General features: G+C 44.0%; 1 protein-coding gene across 1 annotated transcript; it reads left to right on the top strand.

Moving 5' to 3' along the window:
- The first annotated feature begins 3154 nt into the window (after positions 1-3154).
- On the top strand, positions 3155-11017 carry LOC125371586. Its single transcript, XM_048386575.1, has 5 exons — positions 3155-3267; positions 4621-4641; positions 5642-5747; positions 7369-7476; positions 10824-11017. The coding sequence occupies exons 1-5, from the start codon at positions 3235-3237 to the stop codon at positions 10955-10957; spliced, it is 402 nt and encodes a 133-aa protein (XP_048242532.1). The 5' UTR covers positions 3155-3234; the 3' UTR covers positions 10958-11017.
- Positions 11018-19188: the final 8171 nt, after the last annotated feature.

Raw genomic sequence — 19188 nt, 5'->3', positions numbered from 1 at the left:
AGACAATGAATTCGATTCTCAACCTACGTATTTCCTTTGAATCAACGAGACCATTTGTTTTGGTGACATGGATAATTCACATTGAATTCTACGGTCTGGCCGCCTCATTTAATGGCTTAACGCGAAGCGTGATGTTATAAACATTTTCATCACGCCAAGTAACTTCAGCGTTCATGTTGACGTAAGGATTCAAACATGACAAACAAACACATGGTTCAGATTGAGTGAATGAGTCAGTATGGATTTACGCCCCTTTTAGCAATATTCCAGCAATATCACGGCGGGGGACACCAGAAATGGGCTTCACATATTGTACCTATGTGCGGAATCGAACCCAGATCTTCGGCGTGACGAGCGAACGATTTAACCACCAAGCTATCCCATCGCCCTGGTTCAGATTGACAATTGGTATTTTGATGAAGCATTGGCATCCATCAATTCTGATATTCACAAGCAAATTCTGTGAGCAATAGTCCATACGTAGATGTCAAAATAAAATAAGGGGCAAAAAACGTATACCGAGTTTTTCTTTATGGAACTTAACATTGAAAGAACTGTTTTAAATTGATTATGTCATTGCTGCATCATTTCGTAAAAACTAATCTGTGACTGGGTAATTTTGTGTAAAAGTAAATTGGTTCATTGGAGACTGGGGTAAAAAATGATTTGAGACTACATGACCCCTACCCTGTTTGAAATGTGGTAAACATGTGTCGAAAAAAATATGTTTTAATAGATTTTCAAAGATAAGATGTCATCAAAATTTGTGGATCATGCGAATTTTTGTTGTAATTTTGAAAAGTTTTATATCAAAATATATTTTTAAATGTAAAAGTATTCTTTGAGTGTTGTCTAAGCGCCATTATAGTTCATATTTTGGACATAATATTAACTTAAAATATTTTCAATTGAAAATCAACCATACGTTATAATCAGCTGAGAGGTATATTTTATTTTGGTTCTCACTTCATAATTCGAATATTTTGCGACGATTAGGGAGCTGCAGTGAAATCTCAACAGAAAGACATAATATACATAATTACTAGTTGCGTGCAACAGTGGGCAAACCTCATTGGGCGGATGCTCTACCACTAGACCACGGAGGCGGTCCACGAGTTTGGTAATCCCAGGGGTTGACACCATTGGTCATATCCAATTGTGTACAATATTGTTTGTATGTTTAACGGCGCACTCAGCAATATTCCAGCTATATGATTGCGGTCTGTAAATATTGCGGTCTGGACCAGACGTTCCACTAATTGACATAATTGGCACACGATGACATGCTTCGACCAAATGAACCAGCCTGACCACCCTATCCCATTAGTGGGGGCACGGGTGGCCCCTTCGTCTAAGACGCCGCGATTCGCTGTGCAGAGTTGCGTCCCTTGGGCACGCCAGAAACCTATGATTGTGGTTTCGAATCCCGGTTCGCCCCGATTATGTTTCTAGGTTTGTCAGCACCATACCCGTGCTCGTGGGTTTCACCGAAGTGGTAAACGTCTGAGACCTGCATCACTTCAGGCTTTCCTCCCACATTAAGCTGACACGCCGTGTTATAACTGGAATAATGTTAAAAGCGGCGTTAAACCCAACTCACTCATTATCCCATTTGTCGTCTCTAACGACAAGCGTGGGTTGCTGAACACCAATTCCAACGGATCCTTTGAACCTAGAAGTAATCCGATTCAGGTCATATAAGAAAACCACATTTTCATCAATTGGGGCTAATTTGTAAGACATGAATACCTGAAAATAATTTCATACTTTGAAGTTTACACTGTTTCTTTCATGCTGATTGGCTGAATGGGTAGTCACGTGATCTGATATTTGGAGTTCACACACCTGTGAACGGACAGAAAAAGTTCACACGATGTGAACAATTTTTGTGTGAAATTGTTCGTGTGAACTACTTTCCGGGGTTTCCCCGAATTCTCGATCGGTGTTTACAATCAAGTAGCTTTTTCTACTATCTTTTTAATCCCTGCATTCTTCAGCAATATAGTTAATTAAGCATTTTTGTCTGGTCTTGTAACATTTCAAATGTCTTAGAAATAAAGCTCGGAGGTTCACACAGTTTAACCAGCGCTTTTAAATCGTTCATACTTCAAAGAACCCATCCAAACTGATGTTCAATTCTTAAGCGATTTTGTTATATTGATTTTCGGTTCGTTAATCCCACAGGAAAACCGTCATGGGATTAGACGGTAATATACCGTGACACTTACCAGTTAAGTAGGTACTTTAGACTATCCACAAGGGACGCACAGACTTGGTCATATGATATGAAGGCATGATGGCAGTCACTGACATGGAATAGTTACACAATGTGTCATTACGAGTACATAATCGATTAAGGTTCATGTCTTTCAATATGGGTACGTAACGTTGTGAACAAAACAAATGTGTTTCGAAAGAACAAACATATTGTCCAGATGCATGTGTTAGCATGGGATAAAACTCTGTATACTTTACGTTCTAGTACACATGCTCTATAACCTGCCAGAAATCTAGAATCGGGGGTTCGAATATAAGATATAAGATAATGTCACCACCACCACCACCACCACCACCACCTCCACCACCGCCACTGCTACTACTACTACTACTACTACTACTACTATTACTACTACTACTACTACTACTACTACTACTACCAAAAAACATTTCCATATCCATAAAAAATAGTGGACTTTACGATTCAAACTTTATCATAAGTATGTGTTTCACTCACGCACTCACTCACTCACTCACTCACTCACTCACTCACTCACTCACCATCCCATCCACCCTCCCATCCACTCTCCCACCCACCCACCCACTCACTCACTCACTCACTCACTCACTCACTCACTCACTCACTCACTCACCATCCCATCCACCCTCCCATCCACTCTCCCATCCACCATCCCACCCACCCACCCACCCACTCACTCACTCACTCACTCACTCACTCACTCACTCACTCACTCACTCACTCACTCACTCACTCACTCACTCACTCACTCACTCACTCACTCATATTATGTTTGCATGTGATATTGCTTGGCAAAACCCAACCAACGAGAGAATGTTTTTAAACTTTCCATTGATCGTTAGTCCCGAAGTAGAATACCGTGCAAATAATCACAACTATGTCCAAAACCAGGTTACAGGCACTATCACAATCAGAAGTCACACCTGTCAGGTGTGGTGTGAAGAATCACCTGTTTGTCACTACCCAGCACTGTAAACATGAAGACGGTTGTGGCTCTCTGTGTTGTGTTGGTGAGTATTTCCCCCGTATTGAGGCATACATCACACAGATTCATAAAACGCAGCATCACACTTTCTCCTGCTTTTTCCGATCAACCTTTCTTAATTTCTTCGAACAATATCGCTGTATGTTGACACTTTCTTCGAATGACACAGCTGTGTTTCAACACTTTCTCCTGACAACCTCTCTGTATTTCAACGCTTTTTCCTGACAACCTCTCTGTATTTCCACACTTTCTCCTGACAACCTCTCTGTGTTTCAACACTTTCTCCTGACAACCTCTCTGTTGTTCAACACTTTCTCCTGACAACCTCTCTGTGTTTCAACACTTTCTCCTAACAACCTCTCTGTTGTTCAACACTTTCTCCTGACAACCTCTCTGTTGTTCAACACTTTCTCCTGACAACCTCTCTGTATTTCCACACTTTTTCCTGACAACCTCTCTGTATATCAGCACTTTCTCCTGACAACCTCCCTTTATTTCAACACTTTCTCCTGACAACCTCTCTGTTGTTCAACACTTTCTCCTGACAACCTCCCTGTATTTCAACACTTTTTCCTGACAACCTCTCTGTTGTTCAACACTTTCTCCTGACAACCTCTCTGTATTTCAGCACTTTTTCCTGACAACCTCTCTGTATATCAGCACTTTCTCCTGACAACCTCCCTTTATTTCAACACTTTCTCCTGACAACCTCTCTGTTGTTCAACACTTTCTCCTGACAACCTCCCTGTATTTCAACACTTTTTCCTGACAACCTCTCTGTATTTCAGCACTTTTTCCTGACAACCTCTCTGTATTTCAACACTTTTTTCCTGACAACCTCTCTGTATTTCCACACTTTCTCCTGACAACCTCTCTGTGTTTCAACACTTTCTCCTGACAACCTCTCTGTGCTTCAACACTTTCTCCTGACAACCTCTCTGTGTTTCAACACTTTCTCCTGACAACCTCTCTGTATTTCAACGCTTTTTCCAGACAAGCTCTCTGTATTTCAACGCTTTCTCCTGACAACCTCTCTCTATTTCAACGCTTATTCCTGACAACCTCTCTGTAGTTAAACACTTTCTCCTAATAACCTCTGTGTGTTTCGAAATGTTCTCGTTATACTCCTCGTTACACTTATGTCGACACATTTTCGTAACAACCCCTTTGCATCCTTACACTTTTTACATATCTATGTTTCAATATTCTCTTTATTAAAACATAACCTTAAATTTTCTCTACACTGACATTGTGTGTATCCCAACAATAACGCAAAACGTGGCTAAAGTTAATATTCAATATTGACTACAAATCGTTTTGAAAACTACCAATGTTAATTTATCTGTTTCCTAATGATATTTTCTAATCTCTATTCCAGGTGCTCTGCTATCACGTCGAGGTAGAATATTTTTCCGAATGGAAAATAATAACGGCTGCGCTATGTATGTTGTGGATATATGATCGATTCTGTTGATTGTTGATTCTGAGCATCATGTCATCCACGCCCAAAGCGGTGTACCATAGAGGGAATAGTCGCGTTCTTTTGTTTTGTGAAGTTCGACATATCCGAATCACTGTGGTTACGAAATGAAAGTTAATTCCAAATCGTTCTAGAAATATTACATTGGATGACCCATGCCAGTGACCCCCGCATCCTTCTTTCTTATGGAGCATTTGTCACATCTTCCCGTATCGTGTTTCAATGAGACTGGAGATATTTTATTGAATATTTGATACCCGGAAAATCGACTTGGAACCGACGGCGTTATTCGCATTTTTCAACATTTATAGACGTTGTGAAATACAAGACATGAGTAATTTTCATGATGACTCTCTACTCTCAGAGTTAACAGACAAGACGCAGTTCTGGTGGAATGCTATGGCGTCAGGGAACAAAGGATGACGTCATATGTTGCCTTGATAACTGAACCCCGACTTGTTAGCAAAATGTGGAGAAAAACACCTAAAAAAAAGTTCTTCCGGAGTAGAATATGTCTTCAGCAACCCATGCTTGCCGTAAAAGATTACTATGCTTGTCGTAAAAGGCGAATAACGGGATCGGGTGCTCAGACACGCTGACTTGGTTGATGCATGTCATCGATCCCAATTGCGTGGATCGATGCTCATGATGTCAATCACTAGATTGTCTGGTCCAGACTCGATTATTTACAGACCGCCGTCATATAGCTGGAATATTGCGGCGTTAAACAACAAACAAACAAAACAAACAAAACTTATAAATATTTAACAAACATATCGCCGAACTGATTAATAATATACTAGAGTAAGCCGTATGACACTGGTTTAAGAAAAGAGATTGAAAAATCGATAATTCACTAAATCAAACCTCACCCACTCACTCAAACCTCCCTCACTCCCTCCTGTTTTTTTAACACTAGGGAGCGGCACCTGGGACGCACTGCACTAGTTCCCACACCTGCGGCAGCTGTTGCAGGGACAGCAACGACAAGGTCATTTCAACAGACCAGGGCAATGGACCATTTGGTGAGACTTGGAAATACAAACTGACTGACTGAAACTGAAACATCGTCTCCGTGTATCTAGGATAATCATCACCTGATGCACATGATACAAAATAAGATTGTAACACAATATAACTGGTTTGGAATGATTTAATTCAAACTTGCTTGGTCGACCAATTGACCTCAGTCAACAACTAGCCTTTAAAACAACGTGAAACAAACCAGTAAGAAAAAACCCAATTCATAACACATGGTCCTCGAGTAGGTGGTAAAATGGGTTTTAACGTCGCGCGCGCGCGCGCGCGTGTGTGTGTGTGTGTGTGTGTGTGTGTGTGTGTGTGTGTGTGTGGCTGCTGGTACTAGTCCGGACTGATGCTGATTTATAGTGCTAACTCACTGAGATACCATGCCGCAGTTTAACATGAATGCCCCACTCAGACACAGTACACTGACTCCGAGCCGACCAGTCCTTGTTTTATGCCCTTAATACCGAGCGCCAGGCAAGGTAACAACAAGTACCATCCTTTACCGCCTTTGGGTATGACGCTGCAGGGGATCGAACCCCGGACCTTACGTTCTCCGGGCGGACAGAGGCGGTGCCGGTCCTTGAGTAGATATAATAGCAAACGCTATACAGTAGTGACAGAAAATAGTCATGTTTACATCGTAATAAAAAAACTCCGAAAGAAGTTTCAAAAAGCATTATACAAACAAATATCATCTACAATTTCCCCTTAATATTGAAAAACTCGCCCTGATGGTCGGCACTTTTCTCTGAGCAAAGGGGATCAGTACACATGCAGGAGGGATGAGAAGGATGGTGGCAGTTGATTCAGACACGCGGAGCTTACAAACAGTATTGAACTTTTGTCACATGCTTGAACGTCATGTATGGTGAGTCCCGTGAAGATCCGGGGTAGAATAGGTCTTCAGCAACCCATGCTTGCCGTAAAAGGCGATTATGCTTGTCGTAAGAGGCGACTAACGGGATCGGGTGGTCAGGCTCGCTGACTTGGTTGATGCATGTCCTCGATCCAAATTGCGTGGATCGATGCTCATGATGTCAATCACTGGATTGCCCGGTACAGACTCGATTATTTACTGACCGCCGTCATATGGGCTGGAATATTGTTCGGCGTTAAACTACCAACAAACAAACAATCATTGGGTGATATTAACATTTAGTTGTGTAGCTTGAGATTATTTAACTCAGCCCGTTAATAGTATTTAATTCAGTAAGGACTTCACTGACGGTATTTACTCTGCACTAATTCTGTTGTAAATAAGTGGTAATTAAGTGCCATTAAAATCAGAGTTTTTTCGATTTTCTATACTTTATTGTCAATAAATATTAATTAATTAAGTGCCCAGTTATATGTTAAATATGTACACACAGCAGAAATATTGTTTTATAGATGTGTAAAGTAGAACGATAGTTCACTGTGTCTGAAGATCTAGAAAAAATAACAAGGTCATCATGGGTAGCATCAACGACAACCAACGTCAGCCCCATAACATCACCTCTAACATCAGTACCATCACAACCACCACTACAATGTCCATCACAACCACTGTCTTCATCACTTTCATCCCCACCAGTGCTCAATGTCTCATCTCCTTGTCAATATCGTTGTCATTACCAGGCGGATTCGGTGGGTTTGGAACGCTTGGAGGTACGCGTAATGGCACGTGCAGCACCAAGAAATCTGTGAAGGGGGAGATATGTGACAGCTCGTGCCAGTGTGACACAGGTGAGTTGTGGAGGTCTAGGTGAGTTGTGGAAGTCCAGGTGAGGTGTGGAGGTCCAGGTGAGATGCGGATGCTGTGGTGAGGTGTGGAAGTTGATATGAGATTTGGAAGTCCAGGTGAATTGTAGAAGTTGTGGTGACATGAGGTGAGATGTGGAAGTTGATTTGAGATGTGGAAGTTGAGGTGAGTTGTGGAAGTAAAGGTGAGGTGTGGAAGTTGAGGTGAGTTGTGGTAGTTGAGGTGAGATGTGGTAGTTGAGGTGAGATGTGGAAGTTGTGGTGAGTTGTGGAAGTTGAAGTGGAAGTATCAAATAGTGATGATACCAGGTTTTTGCGGAAAGGTGAGCGTATCCTTGTCCCGCGGGTGGCACCCGACACAAACACATGTAAACAGAGTCAATTATTTACCTGAAAACAAAAACACACGGGAACCTTTGAGTACTAGGCAGAACAGGGAATTGCATCAGACATTAATGTTTTCACTGATGCGTCATATTTGGAAATGTCCTCTACGTGTCTACCGTGAAAGCTTTACTGGGGCCTTGAATGTTGTAACCTTGATCAAACAACAAGAATCGTATGAGGCTCTTTGAAATCTAGGTAGAAAGAGCATACTCGATTGTACCGCAAAGGTTTTGAAATGTATACACCAAAGGCTGGAGCTGCTGGAATATTGCTCGACATGAAGGGAAAGTTGACTGTTGGAAAGTTGAAGTCATCCCTCTTGTCATACAGTCTTGTGGAGAGTGTTTTGTCACTCTGAATCTTTATGCATACATCTAAATATGAAACAGATGAGGCAGTCTCACTGGTTTCCTTTATTTCCAGGGGGCGGAATTGGTTATTCGTTATTGAATGATATCAGATCATCGACGTACCTGAAGCTTAAGTTAAACTTATTGGAAAAAATTACATTGTTTTAATGCAGATATTCCGATTCATATGCATAAAGAAATAGATCAGCAGAAAGGTGTGCACAAAAGGTGCCCATAGGGATGACAACTTCTTACCTAAGTGTCTTACCTCCAAATTTTACGTAGATGTTATTAATGAGGAAGTCCAGCATTTCACATAATGTTTTCTCGGTAAACTTCAGATGGCATTTGCTGTCATTTCTTACAAGTTGTCCTGGTCCCCGGGTTTTGTAACAAAAGCCTCTTGGATCAAGGAATGAGGTTTTTCCTTAAGTTTGTCATGTGGGATAGTGGTGTACAAAATGGAACTTGTTTCTTTTCTGAGGTTGCAAAAAGACAAGCAAATCCTTTGAGTTTTGAGAGTCCACATGGTATTAATTCCAATTTGCTCAAATGCATTTTATGAATATAAAGAAAGTCCTTCCTTGCTTGTATTAAGGATGAGGGATAGCCTTTGAGACAGGGACTTGGTGGTACAATTGCTGAACCAAACTATATCTCTCTCCTTGTACGGAGTGTGTCTTCAGGTGTTAGAGTAAAGTGAAATGTTGATAGTACTGATGCATGGTTTGGGCAGATTTCTTCCTCAGTTAACATGCTGGCCTTATATGTGGTATTACGTGATATGTCATTTAAACCAAGTTCTTTGATCAAACAATTTATACATTGATGCTTGCATATAATGGTTGTGTTATTTGCGGCCTTGTCAGTGGGACCAGCTAGAAATTTTCATGTTAGGCAGTCATATTTTGGACAACTGGCTGGGACAGAATGGGTTTCCTCTGTTTAAGTTTGTGAATTTTACCAATGACAACATCACGCACGGACTTAACCCAGTCTGAAAGACATTCAGCAGGTTCCTCTTCTCTTGTGGCCCATTTTTTATATATTCTTTGACAGCATCCATACTGATTTTAAACTTGTGATCCCAATGGTAGGATGTCGCTCACGGTATTTTGGTCCATATTTGAATAACTGACGAAGGCTGTTATTGTCAACAATAGAGAAGTCCCCTGTGATTATAGGGCCTACAGGTTGGTAGCGGTATGATGAGTCCTGGCTGCCACAAGTAGTGGAATTAAAGTGATGACCTGCAAGGTCCACGTTCTGCAGCAGGTTCCTATAATTGAACATCCTGGATGAAATTGTGTTCGTTTTGAAAAATGAAATTGTTGGTGGCTCCTGAAATTTAAAATATTGGGGGACAATGTGGAATTTTTTGTGTGTCTGAGAATGTTACTTAATTTTAAGGCATCAATTCCCTTCTTTGCAAATTTCAAATTTAAGGACATACGGTCTTTGTCTTATTTAGTGGAGCTTGTTTCTGGTTTGGCCAAACGCTTAAAAAAGATATCAAGAACTATACTCCCCAGTCGATGCTGTGGGCTCTTACTTTTTGTAGACCCACCCTTCAGAAAAAGTTGCCGGAGTCGTTTATTTCCGTTCAATGACACAAAGTATAGTCTTGTCCTTACTTTGTGCAGTCCCAATGGTTACTGAAGGAGAGGCAACAAATCTTCCAAATGAATGATATCATTTGGCCTTCGTCCGTTCTTGTGACCATGGCTGCGTCGACGTCTTCGGGATGCCGAAAACAGACTCAATACATTGACGTTGGCTGTTCGTTGGTTAAACATACTGCCAACGTCATTTATTTGTCATATCATCCATATGGCATTGCTGTAATCAACAGTCGAATCAAATGGGCATATATTCCCCAATATCCTAACTCTCATGCAAAGGATTGAGTGATTTTCAGAATTGTAATGTTGGTAGACACAACCGGAAACATTTCTGTAGATGCCCGATCTATGCTGGCTGACTCGTGTCGATACTTTCTGTTATGTTATTTCAACATAAATCAATTCTCAAAGGGTACATTCAATTTCATATATGACGTTTTTAGTTTGACATGATAGTGCTTAAAGGTTTAATGCAGCATGTTCTAGCTGTAAAGTAGACTGCAAATAAAAACGAAATTAAGGACTTCATAAATACATTTCGATATAACAAGACACTTGATTGTGGACATTATACGAAATCAAGAACCTAGAGAATAAGGTTTAACTTTCTGATGGATTTTGAGAAAAGAAAAATAATTTGTTCTCAGGTATACACTCAAACAATAATAGTTCACTCGACATATTGGGCGTCCTGGAATGTGTTTGAGTAGAAAACACGGAAAACAATTGCATCACGTCGCGAACACCTCGTGTCATCCTATTTCATAGTGATTCATAAACGCATCCTTATGGTTTGGTCCGAATGGTACAATTGACTCTGGTTTTCCAATATATTTCTTATAATTATGTAAATGGTTTTGTTGCTATAATTTAAAGTAATGACTGAAAATTTCCAGTCTAAAAACACCGCAGCTCCACAACACCTTAGAATGTTGAATGGTGGTCCCTGAATTTGTTTATGTATTGCTTGCAGGCCTGTCCTGCTATCGGCCAATGACTGGAGCCTGTTGCCCACCGTCCACGTGTGTTGATGAGGCCTACGCCAAGAAACAACACGAATATTGGTCTAACTGTTTCGCCAGCCCGAACTGTGCTCTTCCAGCATAAACGATGCCTTCCTTACTGGGAATAAATATTACCTATGTATGACAATAAAAAAAGCACGCTTCAGGCACATTATTGTTTTAACAAAAAAACAGTCAATTTGTGAGGTTACATATATTTGTCAACTCTGTCACATATGTTGTAAAATACTATATCCTCCAGTGTTCAGTATGTGCTCGGATCTGAGCAGAGATTGTGGAGTTTCAAGGTTCAAAATGACATTCAATTAACAGACTCAGTGCTGGTCCTTATGCAGAGGGGCCTTGGGATGGCTTATCTTGAAGACATATAACGGAGATCATATTACCAAGCAAAAACCACTGTGTAACAAAGTAAAAAAGGAATAACAAGATTGCAATGGGTCAATGAGGAGACAGCAGCTGTAAATAACAGGCCCCCATAATAAATGTTCAGAATTTAGTCAGGATAACGGGTTGAATGTCTTGAAAGTGGCACGTACTACGTTCTTGAATCCGGAAACACTGTTGGAAGATTGTACTAGCAGGAAGTCGGTTAATTTAGGTAAGTACATGGTCCGCACATGGCAAGAAAATACGACCATGTAAGGTTGTAGAATGTCATAAATCTCACCTTATATAGGTCCAGCCAACATCTAGAACCGAACGACACGAAAGTTTTTTGTGTTTTTTTTAAGAATATAAATTCAATACTCACATTGAAGTTATGTTAGTATAAACTATTTTCTAATAAATTGCCCAATGTCATAATTATCTGAAAGACAGTTTTTAAAAAACCCATATATTTACATGAATTATGTTGCAATCTGATAACGACTCATTTCCTACAAATGGGGTTAGTCTCGCTACGCATATGCATTGTCGTTGGTCTAAGGATTAATCCCTGGCGTAGAAAAGTATTCTACATTACTGGTATATGTTTGTTTGCCACACTCAGCAATATTCAAGTCAATACTCGAGACTGGGCCAGATAATCCAGTGATCGACATCGTGAGAAAGTCAGCAGTTGGACATGTAGCTTGTTGAGTGTAATAATTATGCTCGTATCCTCTTTGATATGAATAGTGATGACAATCCTTTTCTTCAATGTGAACAGACTTTTTACCATCAAATATTCATCGCAATCGGTGGGATTATATTTTGCAGTCGGGAAGCTTCAATGCATAAATGGAACAGGCTTTTATTGCTTGGGTTAATTATCAGATGTTATTCTCGAGTTGTTATAGCGAGGGAAAGTGAATATTAAATGAATAAGTATCACGTGACCACCAGGAAAGGTATTTCAGTGACGTATATTAACAAAGTAGTTTCTAAGTATATCAGGCGTCCGTATAAAAGAATGCTGACTCACTCTCTCACTCAACCAAAAGTGAGTATAAGTATAGTACAGCTGGTCGTGGTGATGGGGCGGTGGTATGACGGGATACGGGTGGTCGTGGTGATGGGGCGGTGGTATGAGGGGATACGGGTGGTCGTGGTGATTGGGCGGTGGTATGACGGGATACGGGTGGTCGTGGTGATGGGGCGGTGGTATGACGGGATACGGCCAGTCGTGGTGATGGGGCGGTGGTATGACGGGATACGGCTGGTCGTGGTGATGGGGCGGTGGAATGACGGGATACGGGTGGTCGTGGTGATGGGGCGGTGGTATGACGGGATACGGGTGGTCGTGGTGATGGGGCGGTGGTATGACGGGATACGGCCAGTCGTGGTGATGGGGCGGTGGTATGACGGGATACGGCCAGTCGTGGTGATGGGGCGGTGGAATGACGGGATACGGGTGGTCGTGGTGATGGGGCGGTGGTATGACGGGATACGGCTGGTCGTGGTGATGGGGCGGTGGTATGACGGGATACGTCTGGTCGTGGTGATGGGGCGGTGGTATGACGGGATACGGGTGGTCGTGGTGATGGGGCGGTGGTATGACGGGATACGGGTGGTCGTGGTGATGGGGCGGAGGTATGACGGGATACGTCTGGTCGTGGTGATGGGGCGGTGGTATGACGGGGTACGTGTGGTCGTGGTGATGGGGCGGTGGTATGACGGGGTACGTGTGGTCGTTGTGATGGGGCGGTGGTATGAGCGGGGGTTCGGCTGGTCGTGGTGATGGGGCGGTGGTATGAGCGGGGGTACGGGTGGTCGTGGTGATGGGGCGGTGGTATGACGGGTTACGTGTGGTCGAGGTAATGGGGCGGTGGTATGAGCGGGGTACGGCTGGTCGTGGTGATGGGGCGGTGGTATGATGGGGTACGGGTGGTCGTGGTGATGGGGCGGTGGTATGACGGGGTACGGCTGGTCGTGGTGATGGGTCGGTGGTATAAGGGGATACGGCTTGTCGTGGTGATGGGGCGGTGGTATGAGGGGATACGGCTTGTCGTGGTGATTGGGCGGTGGTATGACGGGGTACGGGTGGTCGTGGTGATGGGGCGGTGGTATGACGGGGTACGGCTGGTCGTGGTGATGGGGCGGTGGTATAAGGGGATACGGCTTGTCGTGGTGATGGGGCGGTGGTATGAGGGGATACGGCTTGTCGTGGTGATTGTGCGGTGGTATGACGGGGTACGGGTGGTCGTGGTGATGGGGCGGTGGTATGAGCGGAGGCTCGGATGGTCGTGGTGATGGGGCGGTGGTATGAGCGGGGGTACATGTGGTCGTGGTGATGGGGCGGTGGTATGACGGAGTACGGGTGGTCGTGGTGATGGGGCGGTGGTATGAGCGGAGGCTCGGAAGGTCGCGGTGATGGGGCGGTGGTATGACGGGGTACGGGTGGTCGTGGTGACCGGGCGGTGGTATGAGCGGAGGTTCGGATGGTCGTGGTGATGGTGCGGTGGTATGAGGGGATACGGCTGGTCGTGGTGATGGGGCGGTGGTATGACGGGGTACGGGTGGTCGTGGTGATGGGGCAGTGGTATGATTGGGGTACGGCTGGTCGTGGTGATGGGGCGGTGGTATGACGGGGTACGTGTTGTCGAGGTGATAGGGCGGTGGTATGAGCGGGTACGGCTGGTCGTGGTGATGGGGCGGTGGTATGACGGGGTACGGCTGGTCGTGGTGATGGGGCGGTGGTATGAGCGGAGGCTCGGATGGTCGTGGTGATGGGGCGGTGGTATGAGGGGATACGGCTGGTCGTGGTGATGGGGCGGTGGTATGAGCGGGGGTACATGTGGTCGTGGTGATGGGGCGGTGGTATGACGGGATACGGGTGGTCGTGGTGATGGGGCGGTGGTATGAGCGGAGGTTCGGATGGCCGTGGTGATGGGGCGGTGGTATGACGGGGTACGGGTGGTCGTGGTGATTGGGCGGTGGTATGAGCGGAGGTTCGGCTGGTCGTGGTGATGGGGTGGTGGTATGAGTGGGGTAGGGGTGAATGAGGTGATGGGACGGTGGTATGAGAGGGGTAGGGGTGCGTGTGGTGTTGGCGCGGTGGTATGAGCAGGGTAGGGGTAAATGTGGTTATGGGGCGGTGGTATGAGCGGGGTAGGGGTGAATGTGTTGTTGGGGCGGTGGTATGAGAGGGGTAGGGGTAAATGTGGTGATGGGGCGGTGGTATGAGAGGGGTAGGGGTAAATGTGGTGATGGGGCGGTGGTATGAGAGGGGTAGGGGTAAATGTGGTGTTGGGTCGGTGGTATGAGCAGGGTAGGGGTAAATGTGGTGATGGGGCGGTGGTATGAGCGGGGTAGGGGTGAATGTGGTGATGGGGCGGTGGTATGAGCAGGGTAGGGGTAAATGTGGTGATGGGGCGGTGGTATGAGCAGGGTAGGGGTAAATGTGGTGATGGGGCGGTGGTATGAGCAGGGTAGGGGTAAATGTGGTGATGGGGCGGTGGTATGAGCGGGGTAGGGGTGAATGTGGTGATGGGGCGGTGGTATGAGTGGGGTAGGGTTGAAAGTGTTTATGGGGCAGTGGTCTGAGAGGGGTAGGGGTGAATATGGTGATGGTGGCGGTGGTATTAGTAGGGGTAGGGGTGAATGCAGTCATGGGGCAGTGGTATGAGCGGGGTAGGGTGAATGTGGTGATGGGGTGGTGGTATGAGAGGGGTAGGGGTGAATGTGGTGATGGGGCGGTGGTATGAGTGGGGTAGGGTGAATGTGGTGATGGGGCGGTGGTATGAGTGGGGTAGGGTGAATGTGGTGATGAGGCGGTGGTATGAGTGGGGTAGGGGTGAATGTTGTGATGGGCTGGTGGTATGAGTGGGGTAGGTAGAATGTGGTGATGGGGCGGTGATATGAGCGGGGTAGGGGTGAATGTGGTGATGGGGCGATGGTATGAGAGGGGTAGGGGTGAATGTGGTTGTTGGGCGGTGGTCTGAGAGGGGTAGGGGTGAATGTGGTGATGGGGCGGTGGTATGAGCGGGGTAGGGGGGAATGTGGTGATGGGGCGGTGGTATGAATGGGGTAGGGTGAATGTGGTGATGGGGCGGTGGTATGAGAGGGGTAGGGGTGAATGTGGTGATGGGTCGGTGGTATTAGTAGGGGTAGGGGGGAATGTGGTGATGGGGTGGTGGTATGAGTGGGGTAGGGTGAATGTGGTGATGGGGCGGTGGTATGAGATGGGTAGGGGTGAATTTGGTGATGGGGCGGTGGTATTAGTAGAGGTAGGGATGAATGTGGTGAAGGGGCGATGGTATGAGCGGGGTAGGGGTGAATGTGGTGATGGGGCGGTGGTATGGGCGGGGTAGGGGTGAATGTGGTGATTGGGCGGTGGTATGAGCGGAGGTTTGGGGCGCTTGTGGAGTGATCACACTTGTGTGAAGGGTTGGGTGTGGGGGTGGTTGGCGAAAGCGTGTTGGGTTGTAGTGGATTGGTGATGGGGTGTTTGTCGTGGTGGAGTAGTTCTGGAAAAGAGCGCGGCTGTTAAATAAGGCTGATTAACAGTGTTTCACCAGATAATCACCCAAATATATATTTAAACAAATCAAATCAGTTTAAAATATATCACCACTAACCTAATTTTGACATCAACACGAATTCCCCCGCTTATGTGCTAATAAAGCAAAGTTAAACATCATTGTTAAAGCACTAGTTTCCTGAATGTAAACAAACGCACGTGTACATTTTAATCTATCAATCAACATGGCCCTACACGTAACAACATCTTCTGATTGGCTTGCGTAGTTTTGACGCATGGCGACCTTCGAGAGGGCGGCGAGCCTTGTTGTAGATTACGGAAATATGCGAGTGGTGACGAATACCCAGCTGAATGACGGAGTAACCATATTTTCTACCAATCTGGGGAATCGAACCCGGACTTCCGCGCGATGAACAGACGTATTACTCACAATGACGGAATAAGTCAAACAAACAAACTACAGTTAATAATAACATTAAAATACAGATGGTAGAAATCTTGTAGATTCTGTTAAGGTCAAGGTAACATGAGAAGCGAAACAAGTAATTTCTTCTCTCGTTGCAAGGTCTGGGTAACGTTTCGGTACAAAAGTGAAGTCCAATATATATATATATATATATGTAGGTTTCAACGGTGTCCCGTTCTACTTACGTATTTACTAAATAGCTTTCTTTCTTATATGATATATTAACATAATGTACAGTCTCTTTAAGGCTGATGATATAATATGTACAAGCCCAAATTTTAATAACATTTGATGACCCCGCTGAATAGAATCAAACCTCGTAAATGTCGGACAAGTCCATTTTACAAACAGGTAGGTTAAGTTTGATTTTTCCCGCAATCACCACGTCGATTACCTACCTTTTCTCTGAATACTGATTGTCATATCTCTCCATTTTTGGATACGATCGTTCGGGCACTGAGTTTATCTGCTTAGCCCACCTACATCTTTGGGGTACAACTTACAAGACACTTCCATCTAAAAAATAACATCATCCAATATATGACGTCATCGAGTTGCGACCGCATATTCGAATCAGAAATGACGTCATGACAGAACCACGTTTCGTCGTGAAATAAATCACGCCCCGTTCTTCATTTTTCTTGGCGATTATTGAATACATTGTATATTATGTATATTCCGGGATCTAGGTGGCCCAGTCGTAGAAGGTGCCGCAATGCTCCGTGTAGAGTTGCTTCCCTTAGGCGTTCCAGAATCCTATGATTGTGAGTTTGAATCCAAGATTCGCCCTGATTATGCTTCTAGATTTGTCACCTTGTGGGTTTCACCAAGTGGTAAAGGTCTAAGACAACAGCACTTCAGGCTTTCCTCCCACATCAAGCTGATCAAGAAAGACACAACTGATAAATGGGGACAAACAATTTCAGAACACCAACATGCCCAGTGAACGATTTTTTTGCAAACCTGAATAAATATATTTTTTCCAGGTTTTCCCCTTAAAACCAAATAATCAATGTCTCCTTAAACAGAGACACTCCCTATATTTATGTAGGTATTAAAAGAAATTAAAAGAAATTAATAGAAAACAAACATTTGCAAAGTGGTTCTTGAACGACTAATAAGTCTTGATGTCAATACTAATTATAACGGTCTAGTGTTGCTATAGATTCAAACCAATGATCAATAGTCATGATGTTGTGGATACACAAGGTAATCGTTATGTTCTGTTGTCTTAAACGGGGCGTTAGCTAACTGAAGTGTTTGTTAAACACCCCAAGGATGGAACTACTTCTTTCTAATCAACGACAAAATATTCTGACAAATAACGTGTCACAACAGTCAACACTGAAGACTAACTTATGTAATCTTCTGCAACGACGACATGGAAAAAAGGTGGAATAAACGATTTAATATTTACTGGCCATCAACATTTGCAAGTGACATTAATGTGTTGATTGTTGCAGTTGCTCAAATATTTTCCCAGGGACATTTCATAACCCGAGTCATGAGTGCAGTGCACACGCCTCACTCAGGGATGTATTTCAAGTGCATGAGTGAATGAGTGAGTTGGGTTTAATGCCGCTTTTAACAGTATTCCAGTTATATCAGCGTGTCAGCTTAATGTGGGAGGAAAGCCCAAAGTGATGCAGGTCTCAGACGTTTACCACTTCAGTGAAAGCCACGAGCACAGGTATGGTGCTGACAAACCTAGAAACATAATCGTTGCGAACCGGGATTCGAACCTACAATCATAGGTTTCTGGCGTGCCCAAGGGACGCAACTCTGCACACCGTATCGCGGCGCCTTAGACGACTGGGCCACCTGTGCCCCCTCAAGTGCATGACGTGCAAACAACTCACAATGTATTCTCAAACCTAAGTAGAAAATTCTTTAATATTATGCAATTATGGTTATCAAAACAATGTTGTTTTACATAATACCTGTAATAATATTAGTAATTACTCTAAACTTGAGTAACGTACACGCTTATCACTACTCGTCACCCTTTTCAGAAGGTTCTAAGATTGTCATATTTGAGCTTTTTGCTCGTGTGTAATTATGCGAACCAAAGGAGAACCGTTTTCAATGCCTTCTTGTCGTCATGGTAGAATGGCGAACACCTGCTGTGTTTTGAAATTTGAAGTAGTATAACTATAGATTTGGTTCCTCTCATTTATACATAAAAGCGACAAAACCTGTCCACATTCACAAGAAATCTCGATTCTTCGATCCCAGCTAAATCATGATCATGTGTTAATCATCAATCAGTATCAAATAATGACGCTACCTGGTGGTCGCGAAAAGGTTGGCGTATCCTGTCCCATCAGTGGACCCGTCACAAACTCACGCAAAGGCAAGTCAACTGTTCATTTGAAAAAAAAAAAAGGGGAATATTTGGTACAAAAAGTCAAAATAGGGAATTGCTTCGGACACAATTTTTGTCACTGATGCGGCAAATTTGGAAATGTCCTCCAGATGTCCACCATAAAATAAAAATATTATTCAGAACATCTACCACCATCAGCTCTGATTATAATAAATGATTAAATAATTAAACTAACCACCCACCCCATCGCTGCCGGATCCCGGATTCTAGATCCTTCCACCCGTATTGTTCACAGACAATAACCAATTCGCCAGTGTCTCCAAATAAACCAATATTGGTTTGATTAAATATCTTTTATCAATGCATTACCGTCATCACCCAACAAGGCGATGTCCTTTTACTGGATCAAGTGGCGGTCACTGCATTGTCGGCAAACACTTCCATCGATGTGTACGACCTCCTGATCATTACGTTAAACATGGTGATAGTGAAAATCATTAACCTCACGTGAGCCATCTGCGGGGAGTTGATTTTAGGACGTGTTTAGTTCTATTGGTCTATTGAGATGCATACATGTCAATTTACGTCCCATCTTCCGTTGGCTAACATAATCTC

The sequence above is a fragment of the Haliotis rufescens genome, unplaced genomic scaffold (assembly GCF_023055435.1).
Source record: "Haliotis rufescens isolate VD_foot unplaced genomic scaffold, xgHalRufe1.0.p SCAF_10, whole genome shotgun sequence".
Taxonomy (NCBI): domain Eukaryota; kingdom Metazoa; phylum Mollusca; class Gastropoda; order Lepetellida; family Haliotidae; genus Haliotis; species Haliotis rufescens.
This window is presented reverse-complemented; position numbering and strand designations above follow the sequence as displayed.

Bases quoted from the DNA above. Each gene is read 5' to 3' on its own strand.
- LOC125371586 (XM_048386575.1), top strand. From the start codon at position 3,235: ATGAAGACGGTTGTGGCTCTCTGTGTTGTGTTG. The intron at 3,268-4,620 runs GTGAGTATTTCC...TCTCTATTCCAG, and splicing joins TGGCTCTCTGTGTTGTGTTG to GTGCTCTGCTATCACGTCGA. The intron at 5,748-7,368 runs GTGAGACTTGGA...TGTCATTACCAG, and splicing joins CCAGGGCAATGGACCATTTG to GCGGATTCGGTGGGTTTGGA.